Genomic DNA, 17,805 nt, shown 5'->3' with positions numbered 1-17,805 from the left:
GCAGCCGCACACAAAGGAGGGCTTTGAGCGAGCTCTAGCCAGGCCCAAGCTGAGCCCCTCTCCCCCTTGGTGCGTCACTTGCCCCAATCTGGGCCTCCCTGTGAGCCTGATTTAAACGGAAACTGTGGGCCCTGAGAAGTTCCTTGTGACCCAGTAATCCCAGCCTGCTGACTGGACCACACCCCCAGCAGAGGCAACCTCCAGGCTCCCGGAGGACACAGGCACCAGGTGTCCCAAGGAGGAGCTGCTAACTTGTCAGGTAAGTCAGTAGCAGGGGCCTGGCTGGGCCAGGAAGCTTAGGATTAGGGTAAGGAGTTTGTGGTGGGGAGATTCCAGGCTGCCCCCAAAACTGAAACCAACTGGCCATTCTTCAGGGTGAGTTCGACCAACCTGATGGCAGATTTAGCAAATAAAAATATAAGATACCCAGTTAAATGTGAATTTCAGATGAACCACAAATACTTTTTTAGTGTAAGTGTTTGTGTTCTCAGTCTTTATAACCCCATGGACTGTAGTCTGCCAGGCTCCTCTATCCATGGAATTTTTCAGACAAGAATACTGAAGTGTGTTGCCATTTCCTACTCCAGGGGACCTTTCCAACCCAGGGATTGAACCAGAGTCTCTTGCATCTCATGCATTAGCAGGTGGATTCTTTACCACTGTGCCACCTGGGAAGCCCTTTTTAGTATAAGTATGTCCCAAATATTGTATGGCACATACTTAAACACGTCAAAACTTTTTTGTTCATCTGAAATTCATGTGTAATTGGACATTCTATATTTTATCTGGCAAGCCTAGATGGCAGGGAATAGCTTTGACATGAAGTGAGGCGTGGGTTTTTTTCCATGTATACAACTTATAAATCAATAGTTTAAAATCACAGTTAGTAGTTTGGACATATTTTATTTTTAATTTTTTGGCCATGCACAGCATGTCAGATCTTAGTTCCCCAACCAGAGATCAAACCCACATCCCCTGCATTGGCAGTGCAGAAGCTTAATCACTGGACCATCAGAGAAGTCGCCTGGGGATATTTTATTTTATTTTTTAAAAACCTTTTTATTTTGTATTGGGGCATAGCCAACTAACAATGTTGTGATAGTTTCAGTTGAACAGGGAACTCAGCTATACATATACGTGTATCCATTCTCCCCCCAATTCCCCTCCCATCCCTGGGCATATGTTAAAAGGAGTTGCTGTACTGACTTTAACCCTTCATTTCTAAGACCCTTGATCTTGTGATGATCCGCTTAACTCTCTGGGGGCGTCTAGCTACTGTCTCTCCTGTCTGAGCCTCTCGCTCAGGGAGTTCTATTAGCCTTGTCATTCCTGTTCCAGCAAAACCGAAGTGAGAACACAGTCGCATTTCAGTCTATCTTATATATCTTCCTGCATATTTGGAAGTCTCTGTCTCAGAAAGTTGACTTCGATTTTATTCCTGTTGGTGGATTACAGCCCCCCAGAACTTCCCTGTCCTGCTGGGGCTGCGGAGTGGGACAGGCAGGAGATGGAAGATCCTCAGATACTCCCTGGAATCTTCTAAGACTCTCTCTGCAAGCTGGGGTAATGATCCGGATGGTGCTAAGAAAGAGAAGGGGAACTATGTTTCAGAGCAAAACACTGTGCTAGGTACCCTACAGAACTTCTATGATCTTTGTTACTACTCTGTTTGGTAGGTGTGGCTATTATCCCCAATTTGCAGATGAGAAAACTGAGGCTCCGAAAGGTTTTATTGGCCTAAAGTCACATGGGTGATAGATAACAAAGGCTGATTCAAACCTGGGTCTCTCTGACTCTCAAGTGTGGTTTTCTGTGACACCTGCTGTCCTAAGAGTTTGCCTGGAGATGTCTTGGCTCTAGGTGTCAAAAAAAAAGTCTTGGTGTTAGGCAGACATAGGTTCAAGTCCCACCTCTGCCACTAATCAACAGTGACCAGGTGACAGAACTGACCGACAGGAACCTGGTCGGAGGCAGGAGTGGAGTGGTGACGGCCCTGGGGATGTTTAGGTAGGAGAGGAGAAAATGTGAAAATAGAATTGTCTCCAAAAGTACTCAGCGGGGTGTCATGTGGGCAAAGGATGAAATTTTTTCTGCTGGCCTCCCACTGCTTCTGTGTACATTATTTAATAAAATCTTCATAACCTTCCACCTCCCTTTTATAGGGGACAACCCCGATTCAGGTTAGATCACATCACTTGCAAGGGGAAGAGACAGAATTTGAACCCAGATCTGATTTCTGCCACAACAGGCTGCCTCTTGGTGCTGATGGAAAGTACAGCTTGGTCTTGAGTCCTGATCCCTGGCTATATCTGGCTGTGTAACCTTGGACAAATCACCTACTCTCCTGGGCCTGTTTCCTCTTATGTAAAGTGGATATCATAATGCTGGCTCCCAGACAATGGATTTGAAAAGTGCATCACAAGGCACTGAACACACATTCAGTTATGGTTATGTAACTAGCCATCATCCCTCCAGGGAGTGGATTCACTGGAATGGTGCCATTCACTAGGCTGGGGAGTTTCTCAGATGCCCCTTGGGACTGGAAAAAGAGGGACACAAATGGGAGGAGGGATTGCCTTATCCCTCAGTGACCATGTAACCAAGAGTGGAAGCCTGTTCTAGTTTCTCCCTGGCTGGGCCATCTCATTTTAAGAACTGAAGTTCGAGGTATATTTGTGTGTGCTCCTTCTTAGAGGGGTGTTTCCCAAAGCACAGCCCAAGAACCACCTTATTCAGGGCCACTGGGGGTGCTGCTTTGTTTTTTTTTTTTGACTGCGCCATATAGCAGGTGGGATCTTAGTTTCCCAACCAAAGACTGAACCCGGGTCCCCTGCACTGGAAGCACGGCGTCTTAACCACTGGATCATGAGGGAAGTCCCTGGGGTGCTGCTTTAAAATACAGATGTCTGGTCTCCAATTCAGAGTCAGGCACAGGGCCGAGGCATCTGTATTCTTAGCAAATGCCTCATGTTACTCTGATGCACTCAAAAGTCTGAGATTCATTGTTCTGAGACAATAACAGAAGAACTTCTCCATGTCTCCCCTAGAAAGGAGGCTGCCTTGAGAGGCCAGGACGGACGAAGTGGGCTCCTTCTTTGTTTGCAGCACTTCCAGTCTTCCACAGACAGCATGTCAGAGGGGGTGAGTACCTCCGTGCCCTGGGGCTCCCTTCTGTCCACCTTTCCTCCTTCCTTTTCTTCCTCCCTGTTTCTCCATTATCTGCTCTCCTCAGGGTTATGGGCATCCACCCTTTAAACCTCTCGGTAGTCCCTGACCCCACCCACAGGGAGGAAGTTCAACAGTGACATTGGGCAAAAGCACTAGCTTGGGGTCTGAGCAGACCCATTTGGCTGGCTTGCTCAGGCTGATGGGGGCCTTTTCCTCCCTTTTCCTGGCTTCTCCCTCCTCAGGCGGGCACGTTCCGCATGGTCCCTGAAGAGGAACAGGAGCTCCGTGCCCAACTGGAGAGGCTTACGACCAAAGACCATGGACCTGTCTTTGGCCCGTGCAGCCAGCTGCCCCGCCACACCTTGCAGAAGGTGAGGTAGCCTGGGGGTGTGTAAAGGGACAGGTAGGGAGGTAACAAGGGGGAATACATTTATTTTTTTATTTGGCTGTGTCAGGTCTTAGTTGTAGCGTGTGGGATCTTTAGTTGTGGTATGCAGGAGTTGTTAGTCACGGTATGTGAGATCCACTGCCCTGACCAGGGATTGAACCTGAGTTCCCCTTATTGGGAGTACCGAGTCTCAGCCACTGGGCCGTCATGGTAGTCCCAACATAAGGGAATACTGATAACATCCTCTCTCCTGTAGAAGAGGTCCAGTACCAGCCCTCCAGGTTATTCTGGACCTAAAAGACTGACTTGTTCTAGGGGCTATTCTGAAGTCAGGGCCATGGTAGCAATTGGGTCAACCAGATGTCCAGGCTACCCGATTCTAAGATTATGGCATCAACAAGGTTCCCTGAAACCAAGGCTGGGACCTAGGGCTTCTGGATCAGGGATCATCCTGGACTCAGACATGAGGAACCCTGATTTGCAATGGTCTTAGAGAGCACAGATACAACTGCTGCCCCCAACTGAATAGGAAAGGGCCCAAGTCCTAATATCACAACAACTTCCAACTTGTTGTGTCATCTTGAGCAAACTGCTTTCCCTCTTTGGGTCTTGTCTTCGGTATCTATGAAAGAAGGTTGTCGGACCAGTTCAGAGATGATCAGACTGTGGCAGAGCTGGCCTGGGGTTGAGCTGGCCCTGGGCTCCTGGCTTCCATCTCTGCTCCCTGGGCATCTCAAGGGAAAGCTGCTTCGAGTTCCCCCAGACCTACCTTCGCCCCTCATGCCATCCAAGGAAAGAACAGCCCCTGGCATGCTCAGGATTTCTCCAGGCTTATCCAAGGGGAGGAATGTGAGGGAGAGGGCAGGCTGTCATCTGACTGGTATCTTTAATTTTTTTGTTAATTAATGGTATCTTTAATTTTGAGAAGATCAGAAATTAACCTGGGATGCAGCAGAGTGAAGCAATTAACAGTTCAACCTGATCAGGAGTTTCAACTTCAACTCTTTTTACCTGGGTGATCTTGAGCAAGAATATCTTGACCTCTATGAGCCTCAATCTGCTCACCCTGAGAAATGGGGGATAAGAATACAACCTTCTTGTGATGGACTGTGGCCAAGATTTAGAAACATCATGTACTGGACTTCCCTGGTGGTCCAGGGGCTAAGACTCTGCCCTCCCAGTGCAGAGGAACTGAGTTCTATTCCTGGTCAAGGGAACTAGGATTTCAGATGCCCCAACTAGGAGTTTGAATGTGTGTGTGTCAGTCTCTCAATCATGTCTGACTCTTTGTAACCCCATGGCTCCTGCGGGCTGTAGCTAAGACCCAGAGCAGATAAATCAATACATTAAAAAAAAAAAAAAAAAGTATCTACAGGACTTCAGTTCAGTTCAGTTCAGTCACTCAGTCATGTCCGACTGTTTGTGACCCCATGAACTGCAGCACGCCAGGCCTCCCTGTCCATCACCAACTCCCGGAGTTCACTCAACCTCATGTCCATCCAGTCAGTGATGCCATCCAGCCATCTCATCCTCTGTCGTCCCCTTCTCCTCCTGCCCCCAATCCCTCCCAGCATCAGAGTCTTTTCCAATAAGTCAACTCTTCGCATGAGGTGGCCAAAGTACTGGAGTTTCAGCTTTAGCATCATTCCTTCCAAAGAACACCCAGGACTTAGCAGTGTGCTAATTCAGGGCTCCAGTAAGCATAGGCTGTTGTGGTTAGAAACATTTAGTCCTTTAGCCGTCTCCTGCAAACAAACCCAGGATGAGCAGTTTGACCTAATTTTCTCCAAATATAACGGGCAGTCTGAGCTGCTGCCAATGCTGATGCTGCTCTCGTGGGCAGAGGAGCGATGGCACTACCTGCCGTGCCCTCTGCCCGTCCGCCGGTCTGGCACCGGGAGGAGCCTCCTGCACCGTGCCTACCTGACTTTGTGCCTGCACCCTGCCCCTGCTCCAGGCCAAGGACGAGCTGAATGAAAAGGAAGAGACCCGGGAGGAGGCAGTGCGGGAGCTACAGGAGCTGGTGCAGGCGGAGGCGGCCTCGGGGCAGGAGCTGGCCGTGGCTGTGGCGGAGAGGGTGCAGGGAAAAGAGAGTGCCTTCTTCCTGCGCTTCATCCGCGCGCGCAAGTTCCACGTGGGGCGCGCCTACGAGCTGCTCAGAGGTGAGGCCCCAGGAAGGTTGTGGGGGTTGGGGAGTGGGAGGGGAAGGTCATGAGGGTGGTGTGGACCCTCATCCAGGCACTGAGGAGACTGGCCACTCCACCTCCTTCCCATGCTCTATCAAGTGACTGTATCTGAGCCTCCTTCTCCTCATATGTAAAATGGGTGTGTGAGCTGAATAGTCTTGAGATCCTTTTCTGTTCAGACAAAGGAGTGAGTCTGGCAGGACCAGATTCCTGGAGATCCGACCCCTCTTTCCACTCTCAATGAGCAGAACTTAGCCACCCAAACTGGGAGCCCAAGAGGCCCCTCTTTCCACTTTCAATGAGCAGAACTTAGCCACCCAAACTGGGAGCCCAAGATGCGAGAGCTTCCTCTCCAAGCCCTGCTCCCTCCTCGCCCCCCACCGGCCCCTCCTATGCTTTGGCTCTGGAGCGCTGCATGGAAGGTAGGTATGAGCCTGATTCCTCGCAGGTACTCAAACCTCACAAAGAGTGGAATCGAAGATGGTGCCTGCCCTGGGAGTGAGCCTGGAGAACAGAACCTCCCTGGCCGCGCCCACTGGATGGAGACCAGTGTCCCAAGGGAATCAAGTCTTTGGTGCTGTCGGAGGGAACGGTGTCTGAGCAGGCGCTCAGCAGCCTAATGATTCTCCTTCTTCTTAAAAAATTTTTTTTCATTATTCTTTTTGGTTTTTTTTTGGCTGTGGGATCTTAGTTGCCCCACCAGATATCCACCAGTGCTCCCCTGCAGTGGGAGCCTAGAATCTTAACCACTGGACTGCCAGGGAAGTTCTTCTCCTAACTTCTTCCTTCCTTCTACAAATGTTAATTCACTGCTGCTCTGTGCCAACGGCTGTTTCAGGCCAAAGGATGCAGCTGAGAACAAAGTAGACAAGAACTGTCTGCCCTCGTGGGCCTGATAGTCTAATGGTAGAAATAACAATCCAGACAATTAAAAATATACAGAGAAAAACAAAAGAGGTGGATATAAAGGATTGAGGGGTTTTAGGTAAAATGATTAGGAAAGCTCTAGTGCAAAGGAAACTTTCAAAGAAAAACTAGAAAGAAGTGAGATGCCCTAGGAGACAGCAATAAGGCAGAGGGCACAGCAAGGGCAAACACTGCATGGTGGCTGCCTGGGGTGTTGGGGGGACAGCAAGCAGGTCAGTGCCTTTCCCTTGGCAAATGCCTCCCAAACTCCTCCTCTGGGCCTGGCACCTCCAGGGTCTGGTGGAGGAGACAACCGCAGAGAAGAAGGGACCCATTCAGGATGGCTCAGGATGGGGTTGGTGGAAGTTCCGCTGAAATTAGAAGGGATCTCTGTGTCCTACCTGGGGTTTGGATTTTATTGGGGGGGGTCATTTCCCCACCTCTGCTCAGCTAACCCTGTGCCCAACTGAAACACCTGTGTTTCTACTCGTGGGAAAGAGAAAAATAACCAGTAGTAGCTGTCCTCAGATTTACGATTACACCTTATGTTTACTGATGTTTACTGATTACACCTATACAGTTTACTGATGGCATTCATACCTGGAAAAATTCATGCACTGTTTTTCTCACTTTTTATTGTGTATTAGGATATAACCAATTAACAGCGTTGTGATAGTTTCTGGTGGACAGCAGAGCAACTCAGCCATCCTTCCCCCCGAACTCCTCTCCCATCCAGGCTGCCACACAACTTTGAGCACAGTTCCCCGTGCTAGACCGTAGCGTACCTGGAATCTTGTTTGTTAACCACAGCAACTTGGCGAGATAGGCCAGCATTATCCTCCTATCTTTTGGAGGGGAAACTTGGGGCACAGAGAGGTTGAGTACCCTGCCGGGTTATACACAGCATGTAGATGAGGAGCCAGGCAGGAGCCCGGGTCTCTGCATGCCCACCATGTGCCACCCCGGGAGGGGCTGGCTCCCTGAGGGCTGGCTCCCTGAGGGGCCTCCTCTGCTCCGCCTCTGCCAGGCTACGTGAACTTCCGGCTGCAGTACCCAGAGCTCTTCGACAGCCTGTCCCCAGAGGCCGTCCGCTGCACTGTTGAGGCTGGCTACCCTGGCGTCCTCTCCACGCGGGACAAGTATGGCCGAGTGGTCATGCTCTTCAATATTGAGAACTGGGACTCTGAAGAAATCACCTTTGATGAGGTCAGTGGGGGCTCGCCTGGTTCCCTGCCATCCTCTGGGCTGGGTTGCCTTCTCTAGATCTGGTCTCCACTGGAACCTCATTCCTGGCTCCCCGGGAGGCAAGGTTTGTGAGGGAATATCTGGTAAACTCATGGCACCAAGCCCTTTCCGGGCAGGAAGAGAACTCCTTGGATGTGCTGTGGCAGCTGGAAAACCCAGCAGCTTTGCAGGCAGGGCCCACTGGCCAGTACATGGCTGCCCCCTGTATCCCTACTGAATGGGACTGACAGTTGGGCCCATGAGCTGGGATCAACCCTGCCAAATGCTGAAAGTGGAGAGCAACACAGAGAACAGGGCTTAGTGGACTGTGGACTGGGAGAGATTCTGGAAAGCATGGGTTCCAATCTGTTAAGTGCCTGAGTTCTTTGCATTTGTGTATGTGTGTGATTTCACTTGCCAAGCCCTTAAGAGAGCTGTCATAATTGGGGATATAGGGTTCATCTGGGGAGGACGTTGGCATGTGACACCAAGCCTTAAAAAAATGTACAAACTTATTTTAGAAAATGCCATCTAGTTGTCGCAACATGTATTTAAAAGTTCATCTTTCCCCCCAGTGACTTGAGACACCATCTTTATCATATTCTGCATCTTCATAGGTGCTTGGATCTATTTCTGGACTTTCTACTCTGTGCCATCGGTCTGTCTTTTCATGCTCCACATTGTTTTAATTATAGAGATATAGGATCAGTTCAGTTCAGTTCAGTCGCTCAGTCATGTTCAACTCTTTGCAACCCCATGGACTGCAGCACGCTAAGCCTTCCTGTCTATCACCAACTCCAGGAGTTTGCTCAAACTCATGTCCATTGAGTCAGTGATGCCATCCAACCATCTTATCCTCTGTCGTCCCCTTCTCTTCCTGCCTTCAATTTTTCCCAGCATCAGGGTCTTTTCAAATGAGTCAGTTCTTCCTATCAGGTGGGCCCAAGTATTGGAGTTTCAGCTTCAGCATCAGTCCTTTCAAAGAATATTTCCGACTGATTTCCTTTAGGATGGACTGGTTGGATCTCCTTGCAGTCCAAGAAACTCTCAAGGGTCTTCTCCAACACCACAGTTCAAAAGCATCAATTCTTTGGTGCTCAGCTTTCTTTATAGTCCAACTTTCACACCCATACATGATTACTGGAAAAAATCATAGCTTTGACTAGATGGACCTTTGTTGGCAAGGTAATGTCTCTGCTTTATAATATGCTGTCTAGGTTGGTCATAACTTTTCTTCCAAGGAGCAAGCATCTTTTAATTTCATGGCTGCAGCCATCATCTGCAGTGATTTTGGAGCCCCCAAAATAAAGTCTGTCACTGTTTCCACTGTTTCCCCATCTATTTGCCATGAAGTGATGGGACCAGTGGATGAAGCACAAGCTGGAACCAGAATTCCAGGAAAAATATCAATAACCTCAGATATACAGATGAAAGAGCCTCTTGATAAAAGTGAAAGAGAAGAGTGAAAAAGTTGGCTTAAAGTTCAACATTCAGAAAACTAAGATCATGGCATCTGGTCCCATGGAGTGGAAATGGCAGCCCACTACAATGTGCTTGCCTGGAGAATCCCAGGGACGGGGGAGCCTGCTGGGCTGCTGTCTATGGGGTCGCGCAGAGTCGGACACGACTGATGCGACTTAGCAGCAGTAGCAGGGGGAAGTGAGCATGCTTATCTTGTTCCTGATCCTACTGTAGTGTCTGCTACTGAATAAGATATTGGTTTTAGGACTGAAGCATACATATATCTGCTAAGGAAGAGACTTACAAATTTTTTTTTCTGATTACATAAGTGATACCACTCATTTTAGAAAATACAAAAAAAAAAAAAAATCACAAATTTAAAATCATCCAGAATTCTACCATCCAGAGATTTCTACCACTGACATTCTTCCAAGTCTATTTTTGCAAGAAACCTAGAAACATACGTGCATGCAAATGCATACAGACGTACACATTTTTTCTTATAAATATGGATCGTATTCTACAATAATATACCATGAATGGATATCTTTCTGTATCATTAGTCTTATATATCACTGTTCCAGAATACCCCATGGTGTGAATATACCATAATTTCACCAGTCCCTTTGCTGGACATTTAGGTTGTTCCACTGTTACAATGGTATAAGGATAGACACTCTGGCATCTAACCATGGATATGACACTGAAGATGATTTGATTATTTTCTTGGGATACATTCAGAGAGGTGGACTGTCCCAGCTCCAAGCCTGTGACAGATTACCTCTAATTTGCTCACTGGTATAGCTCTTCCCTTAAGACCGTTCTTAAAAATGTTCTTTCTTTTGGCTGTGTTGGTCTTCGTTGCTGTGCAGGCTTTTCTCTGGTTGTGGTGAGTGGGGGCTACTTTCCAGCTGCAGTGTGCAGCTTCTCATTGCGGTGGCTTCTCTTGTGGAGCACAGGCTCTAGGCGCACGGGCTTCAGTAGCTGTGGCTCTTGGCCTCTAGAGCTCAGACTTAGTAGTCATGGTGCAAGAGCTTAGTTGCTTTGTGGCAAGTGGGATCTTCCCAGACCAGGGGTCAAACCCGAGTCTCCTGCGTTGGCAGGTGGATTCTTTACCACTGAACCACTAGGGAAGCCCTCCTCTTAGGACCTTGAGTCTTAGCTGTCCTTATGGCTTGGATCTTACAGCCCATTTCACTTGTGCCCAAGATCTTGCAGGCATACTGCGTCATTCTGGAGAAGCTACTGGAGAATGAGGAGACTCAAATTAATGGCTTTTGCATCATTGAGAACTTCAAGGGCTTCACCATGCAGCAGGCTGCCGGACTTCGGCCTTCCGATCTCAGAAAGATGGTGGACATGCTCCAGGTGAGGCCTCAGAACTCTGTCCTGCAGGAGCCTGTCATGGGTGGGGAGACTGAGAGGCAGGGCCTGGGTTTCTGGTTTAATGATGCTGGATAATCACAACCCCAACCACAAACACTTCACGGTGATCCACAGTTTGCCATGTATTCACATTCATCAGTTCATTTACTCTTTAAAAACATTCTCTCCCTGCTTCATTTTACAAACCTGGAAACCTAGGCTCAGAGATTTGAGTGACTTCTCAAGGTCACACAGCTATCAAGGGGCAGAGGTGGGACTTGAACTGCACCTTCTGACCTGGAATCCCATTCTCTGTCCCCTTTTGTCATGCTGTCTCCCTCTGCTTGTGAATTTATCCTGAGAAAGAGATAGCACTAATGCCCCAAGACAACTCACTCCTATATACTCATGTATCTGAAGTCCTTTCTTAGAATGGAAACAGTGACAGAATTTATTTTCTTGGGCTCCAAAATCGCTGCAGATGGTTACTGCAGCCATGAAATTAAAAGACGCTTGCTTCTTGGAAGAAAAGCTATGACCAATCTAGACAGCATATTAAAAAGCAGAGACATTACTTTGCCAACAAAGGTGCATCTAGTCAAAGCTATGGTTTTTCCAATAATCATGTGTGGATGTGAGAGTTGGACCATAAAGAAAGCTGAGCGTTAAAGAATTGATGCTTTTGAACTGTGGAGAAGACTCTTGAGAGTCCCTTGGACTGCAAGGAGATCCAACCAGTCCATCCTAAAGGAAATCAGTCCTGAGTATTCATTGGAAGGACTGATGCTAAAGCTGAAGCTCCAGTACTTTGGCCACCTGATGTGAAGAACTGACTTATTGGAAAAGACCCTGATACTGGGAAAGATTAAGGGCAAGAAGGGAAGGGGATGAAAGAGGATGAGATGTTTGGATGGCATCACCAACTCGATGGACATGAGTTAGATTGAGCAAGCTCCAGGAGTTGGTGATGGACAGACAGGGAGGCCTGGCATGCTGGAGTCCATGGAGTTGCAAAGAGTTGGACATGATTGAGTGACTGAACTGAACTGAACTGAATCTAATCTTAAATCCGCTTTGCTTTGGAAAGGAGAGATGGGAGCTAAGGGTCACGGGAGGGGATGGAGGACAATTGTTGTTGTTCAGTCACTCAGTCCTGTCCAGCTCTTTGTGACCCCATGGACTGCAGCTCACCAGGCCTCCCTGTCCCTCACCAACTCCCCAAGATTGCCCAAACTCACGTCCATCGAGTCAGCGATGCCATCCAGCTATCTCATCCTCTGTCGTCCCCTTCTCCTCCTGCCTTCAATCTTTCCAATGAGTCGGTTCTGCGCATCAGGACAATAAGGCATGACAATAGTGTCCCTCTGGTCTATCACAGCTTGTAGTCTACTCAGCAGGCAAGTGGATTTGAAAAAACTCGGCCACCTAAAAGCCAAGCAAGGCTATCTTTCCATTTCCACTCCATGTAATGACAGAGTCTTGTGCATCAGCAGGAAGAGGGTTGGGCTGCTTCTGGGGCATCCTTCCTTCAGTTTGGACCTACAGCATAACCAGGGCTCCCCAGATATTGGCCTGGGGATGGAACCTGCAGTGGGCTATCCTCTGGAGCAACTGTGTGATGACAACTCTGTCCTTGTGTCGTGGGGAGGGGCAGTGTAGTGGGAAAGTGAGTGGGAACCTTTGAGGTCACGGGGCCATGTGGTGGGGGTGCTGTCTGTCCCTGCAGGATTCCTTCCCAGCTCGGTTCAAAGCCATCCACTTCATCTACCAGCCCTGGTACTTCACCACCACGTACAACGTGGTCAAGCCCTTCTTGAAGAGCAAATTGCTCCAGAGGGTGAGTGCATAGCTGCACAGGGAAGGTGCCCGCTGATCGTCTGGTGTGTGGATGAGTGAGTGAATGGGCTTGTAGCAGGAAAGGGTTCAGGAGACAAGAGGGATGAGGGTGGAGGAGGAGGGAACCCCACCTCCTCGGGCTCTGTATGAAGACTTGGAACTAAGTGGATCCCATGGACAGCACAGCAAGGAGGACTTTTGAGAAGGACATCGCCAGGCAGAGATGGCATGCGTGCCTTTGTCTTCCTGTTCCTCTTCTCCCCCAACCTCATCCTAGGGTACCTCCTTGCTCAGACCCATCTCCTCTGCTTCCTTGCAGGTATTTGTCCATGGAGAAGACCTCTCCAGCTTCTACCAGGAGTTTGACGAGGACATCCTGCCCTCCGACTTTGGGGGTACACTGCCCAAGTATGATGGCAAGGCCGTTGCTGAGCAGCTCTTTGGTCCTCGGGACCAAACTGAGAACACAGCCTTCTGAGAACATCTCCTGGCACCTGACCTGTAGTTAGCATCCCTAGGCCTCTCCTCAACTGCCCTGGACCCAGAATGCTGTGAAAAAGGGCTTCCTGGGGTGACTGTGGTTCCTCTGAACCATCCTAAGTTTGGGCAAACTCAGATGTCATTCTCCTCCCAAGCTGGGGGCCAATAAAAAAGCAGGGGAATTTCCTGAACATGAAAAAGTGAGGATAGTTATATTTCTACTGCCTCTGAAGCTTTAGGACACAGACTTGGTATGGGGTTGAGTTTCAAAGACTCTAATCAAGCTTCTGAATGATTTCCTTTGTAATAGAGTTTTACTGTTTAGGATCTGTGAAAATAAGCAAGGAGTCTGGTTTTAAAGGTCTCTTCCTCCTTAAAAATACAAAAAATAAAAGATCAAAGAGGAGTAAAGTAAAAGCGTTAGTTGCTCAGCCCAAACGAGGAGGGATGTGAGTCCAAAGGATCTGGCAAGTATGGTGACCTTAGTGGCTGGGAGGCAGGTGAAAGGTTTTCCATGCTGAATTATGGGGTGGAAGCACTCTTGACGTGGCTGCATTTTGGGGTGGTCGGGTCCTCCTCCTCTGATGTATGCAGTGATGGTCAGGAGCTTTGACCTCCTTCAAGGGTGACTGTTGTGTCCCCCTCCTTCTGTCTGTGGAGTCCCTTCATCAAAGCTGTCTCCTCCAGACTCCTTGCCTCCACGGATGGTTTTACTTAGATTTACAGATGATATCTTCTCTGAGCACTCTCCCAGACCTCAAGTTATATGGTGAAAACTCTTCTTTGTCTGCAGTCTCACCCTACAGCAGTGAGCTTCTACTTTCAAGCTCTGCATATTTAGACAAACATAAATGCTTTTCTTTCTGTGGAGCTGGCTTTCCTCAAAGCGTCTGGTGATTTTTGAGTGTGTGCTGGGCACGTTGCTCCCTCTTGGGGAAAGCCTGGCTTCTTCTGGGCATGGGGCTCAGAGGCACTGACTGATTCTTCTCCCAAGGTCCTGCACTGACTTTCCCACTCAGACAGACACTTGTTCCTGTTATCCAGCTTGTGGTGATGAGTGAGGGTCAACTGGCCTGGCTCTTCTCACTGAGGCACCTCAGTACTCATCCCAAGACTACCCTGCTCTTGCCTCCTTCTGAGCACGAAAGCACCCTTGGTGCTGGGCACACCGTTTGGTGCAGGACCCTCAGCTGTTTCCTGGGCTGTGGGTTCAATCCAGTGCCCTCTGCTTTCACGCCTTTGGAAATTTCTCTGAAGCCACTGAATTCTCTTTCTTGTTTTCCAGTGTGGCTATGTACATGTACATCTATATGTGACTGTGCATATATATGCATTCATTCCTTGTATCTTTTCTTTCATTTCTGGCGTTTGTAGTGTATACTCATCACCCGAGTAACTTTCTCCTTTATCACTTTCACAGTCAACAGTCTCTATTTTCTTAAATGATACACATACAACCTCAGAGCTGGAGGAAGAATCACAGCAAGTTATTATGGGTGGCTGACCAGTGAAGAGGGTTCCCTGGTGGCTCAGCGGTAAAGAATCTACCTGCAATGCAGGAGACCTAGATTTGATCCCTGGGCTGGGAGGATCCCTGGGAGGAGGGCATGGCAACCCACTCTAGTTTTCTTGCCTGGAGAATCCCATGGACAGAGGATCCTGGCAGGACACAGTCCATAGGACTGCAAAGAGTCAGATATGACTCAAGTGACTGAGCATACACGACCAGTGAGGATTTCTCGCAAACCCATCTTCAAATTCTTTAAAACCTGAAGCCTTTCCATATCAAACCTTACATGGAACTCTATTATTAAGCCTGAAAAGAGTGGAGCTGCTCTGATTGAAGAGGGCTCTGCAGCCTCATCCCCAAGAGATCTAGAATATCCGGAGCTAAGAAGGCTATGTCCAGGGTGAGGACAGAAGCATGCTGCTGGGGGCAAGTGATAGGAGAATGGGGCTTGTATTTGCCGAGATAGAGGGCACTGGTGAGTCAACAGTACAGGTGTTGGTAGAAGCCGGGAGAGGATGAGGCTGAGCTGAAAAGATGAAAGGAATGAGCTTTGTTAAAGCTTTCAAGCTACACTTACAATTGTTTTGCAGAGGAGTTGTCTCCCAGATTTGAGGAAAACCCTGGCTGATTCCTCTTGGATGACTCCCTTCTTCCCCCGGGTCCCTTATTGCCAGAGCCCTCCTCGCCCCACCCTCTGATTTGTGGGCGCTCTAATTTACAAAGGAAATCAGGATATGGAAAACACTGCAGGCAGAAGTTCTTGGGGGCAGCTTTGGTTCTTCAGTTTAGTTCAGTTCAGTCGCTCAGTTGTGTCCGACTGTGATCCCATGGACTGCAGCATGCCAGCCTTCCCTGTCCATCACCAACTCCTGGAGCTTGTTCAAACTCATGTCCATCAAGTCGGTGATGCCATCCAACCACCTCATCCTTTGTCATCCCCTTCTCCTCCTGCTTTCAGTCTTTCCCAGCATCAGGGTCTTTTCAAATGAGTCAGTTCTTCACATCAGGTGGCCAAAGTATTGCAGTTTCAGCTTCAGCATCAGTCTTTCCAATGAGCACCCAGGACTGATTTCCTTTAGGATTGACTGGTGAGATCTCCTTGCAGTCCAAGGGACTCTCAAGAGTCTTCTCCAACACCACAGTTCAAAAGCATCAATTCTTCGGTGCTCAGCTTTCTTTATGATGCAACTCTCCATACATGACATTTGGTTCTCACATCCATACATTTGGTTCTTACTCAAATCCAAATGGGATGCTGGGGTCCCCGCTAAAGTCAGCAGGGCTGGAGACTTAGCTTAAGAATGGTTTGACAAAAAAGCCCCAAGGGTTTTCTGAGGAAGTCGGTTCTGACTGTGGGCTGCCACCGCCCCCTGCTGGCCATGCCCTGATACTGCTCCTCCATGTCCATGGATGTCCGTGGCAGTCCTGGGCAGGGGCAGTCTGAGCCAGACCTTGCCAGGAAGGTGGTGCTGCCTTTGGGAGTAGGTGCCTGAAGACCATGAATGTTAATGTTAAAATCTGATGTGCTCAGTTTCCCAAATTCTGAGCTGCCTGGATATGCTGGATTCCTGCAAGTGACTACCACCCCCCTCATTCATGAGAAAATTAGAGGGACAATAAAATACTCTTGAAAGCCACCAAATATGGGAAAGGGGATAACAAAACATGACTTTCATTACAACCATTTGCTGCTCAGAACACCTTCCTTCCGGAGACATCTGGGATGAGGCAGGGATTCTGCACACGAAAGTAATTTGAGCCAAGCAAAAGTTGGGAGGGCTTCCCAGGTGGCTCAGTGGGTAAAGAATCTGCCTGCCAATGCAGGAGTCGCAGGAAACTACGGGTTCCATCCCTGGGTCAGGAAGATCCCATGGAGGAGGAAATGGCAACCCACTCCAGTATTCTTGCCTGGAGAATCCCGTGGACAGAGGAGCCTGGCGGGCTACAGTCCACAGGGTTGCAGAGTTGGATATGGCTGAACACAGCACAACAGCAAAGTTGGGAGGTCACAGTGACGCATCACATGGCCTTTTGGGGAAATACTGTTTGCAGATGGAAGCATCTGTTAAGGCGTGGGTGGAGGTCTCAGTAATGAAATGGGCCATCAGCTTCAAAGAATCTCTGAGCAAGACTAGCCACTTCTTAGATTCTCGAGTTTACCTAAGGGATGCTGCAGGAGGCTAATGCTGCCGGGTGTCCTGGCAGAGTCTTCCTGGAAGAGGGATGCCTGGGTCTTAAGTTAATCTGAGAAAGCTGAGGAGTCACCTTCAGGGTGAATTGGACCACCTTTTATAATACTTTTCATTGTGGGTGTGGCTCTGGTGTTGAGGAAGCTTTTAGCAGTACAGGGTGGAGAAGGCAATGGCACCCCACTCCAGTACTCTTGCCTCGAAAATCCCATGGATGGAGGAGCCTGGTAGGCTGCAATCCATGGGGTCGCTAAGAGTCGGACACGACTGAGCGACTTCACTTTCACTTTCCACTTTCATGTATTGGAGAAGGAAATGGCAACCCACTCCAGTGTTCTTGCCTGGAGAATCCCAGGGACGGTGGAGCCTGGTGGGCTGCCGTCTATGGGGTTGCAGAGTCAGACACGACTGAAGCAACTTAGCAGCAGCAGCAGCAGCAGCAGTGCGGGGAGGGGAAGCTCACAGGATACCCGGGAGCCTTCCTGCTCAAAGTGTGGCCCCAGGAGGGGATGTCTGCTCCACTTGGGAGCTTGCTAGTGATGCAGAATCTTAGTTCCCCCTACCCCAGATCTGTTGGATCATGGTCTGCATTTTAACAAGATCCTTAGGGGAATGCACATAACCAATCAGAGCTTCCAAGGCAGGGGTTTGCAACCTCCTTGCTGATTGATTCTCCTGGGAAGCTTGATGACTTGCTCAGTTGTGTCCAACTCTTTGCAACCCCATGGGTTGCATGGGCTATAGCCCACGGGGATCCTCTGTCTGTGAGCATTCTTAGATCTTGCTGATGTATGTCCCCCAAAACCAACTCACCTCTCCCCACTTAGTTTGTCAAAGGCTTTGCAAGACCAAGGAAGGAAGAAGATTAAGTGCAAGGTCCTTGGGGTGGGGGAGCATGGACCACCACAACCCTTCTGGCTGGGCCAGTACTTGGCCCTGGGAGACCCTTCGCTTGGATTCAGACAGATATAAAGAAGAAAACACCACTATTACTCAGCCAACCCAATATAATCTTAATTTAGGTCATGTTCACCTGGTCTTTCCAAAGAACACTATCAGAAAAGCTTGTGAATCATGTGTGACAACTACCAC

At 48.9% G+C, this 17,805-nt stretch overlaps 1 protein-coding gene across 2 annotated transcripts; it reads left to right on the top strand.

The window, feature by feature from the left end:
* Window positions 1–8: 8 nt before the first annotated feature.
* RLBP1 (retinaldehyde binding protein 1) lies at window positions 9–13,214 on the top strand. Of its 2 annotated transcripts, none has more exons than XM_061394410.1 (8): window positions 9–259; window positions 3,048–3,141; window positions 3,411–3,539; window positions 5,514–5,718; window positions 7,676–7,854; window positions 10,543–10,701; window positions 12,425–12,535; window positions 12,854–13,214. In XM_061394410.1, the coding sequence occupies exons 2-8, from the start codon at window positions 3,130–3,132 to the stop codon at window positions 13,010–13,012; spliced, it is 954 nt and encodes a 317-aa protein (XP_061250394.1). In that variant the 5' UTR covers window positions 9–259; window positions 3,048–3,129; the 3' UTR covers window positions 13,013–13,214. The 2 variants fall into 2 exon arrangements, with proteins under 2 accessions (XP_061250394.1, XP_061250395.1); XM_061394411.1 differs by lacking the exon at window positions 9–259 and adding an exon at window positions 2,511–2,667.
* The last annotated feature ends 4,591 nt before the right edge of the window (window positions 13,215–17,805 follow it).

This window comes from Bos javanicus, chromosome 21 (assembly GCF_032452875.1).
Source record: "Bos javanicus breed banteng chromosome 21, ARS-OSU_banteng_1.0, whole genome shotgun sequence".
Classification (NCBI taxonomy): Eukaryota; Metazoa; Chordata; class Mammalia; order Artiodactyla; family Bovidae; genus Bos; species Bos javanicus.
Note: the sequence above shows the minus strand (reverse complement) of the source record. Positions and strands in the feature narration are given on the sequence as shown.

Bases quoted from the DNA above. Each gene is read 5' to 3' on its own strand.
- RLBP1 (XM_061394410.1), top strand. The intron at 3,540-5,513 runs GTGAGGTAGCCT...CCCCTGCTCCAG, and splicing joins CCCGCCACACCTTGCAGAAG to GCCAAGGACGAGCTGAATGA. The intron at 5,719-7,675 runs GTGAGGCCCCAG...CGCCTCTGCCAG, and splicing joins CGCCTACGAGCTGCTCAGAG to GCTACGTGAACTTCCGGCTG.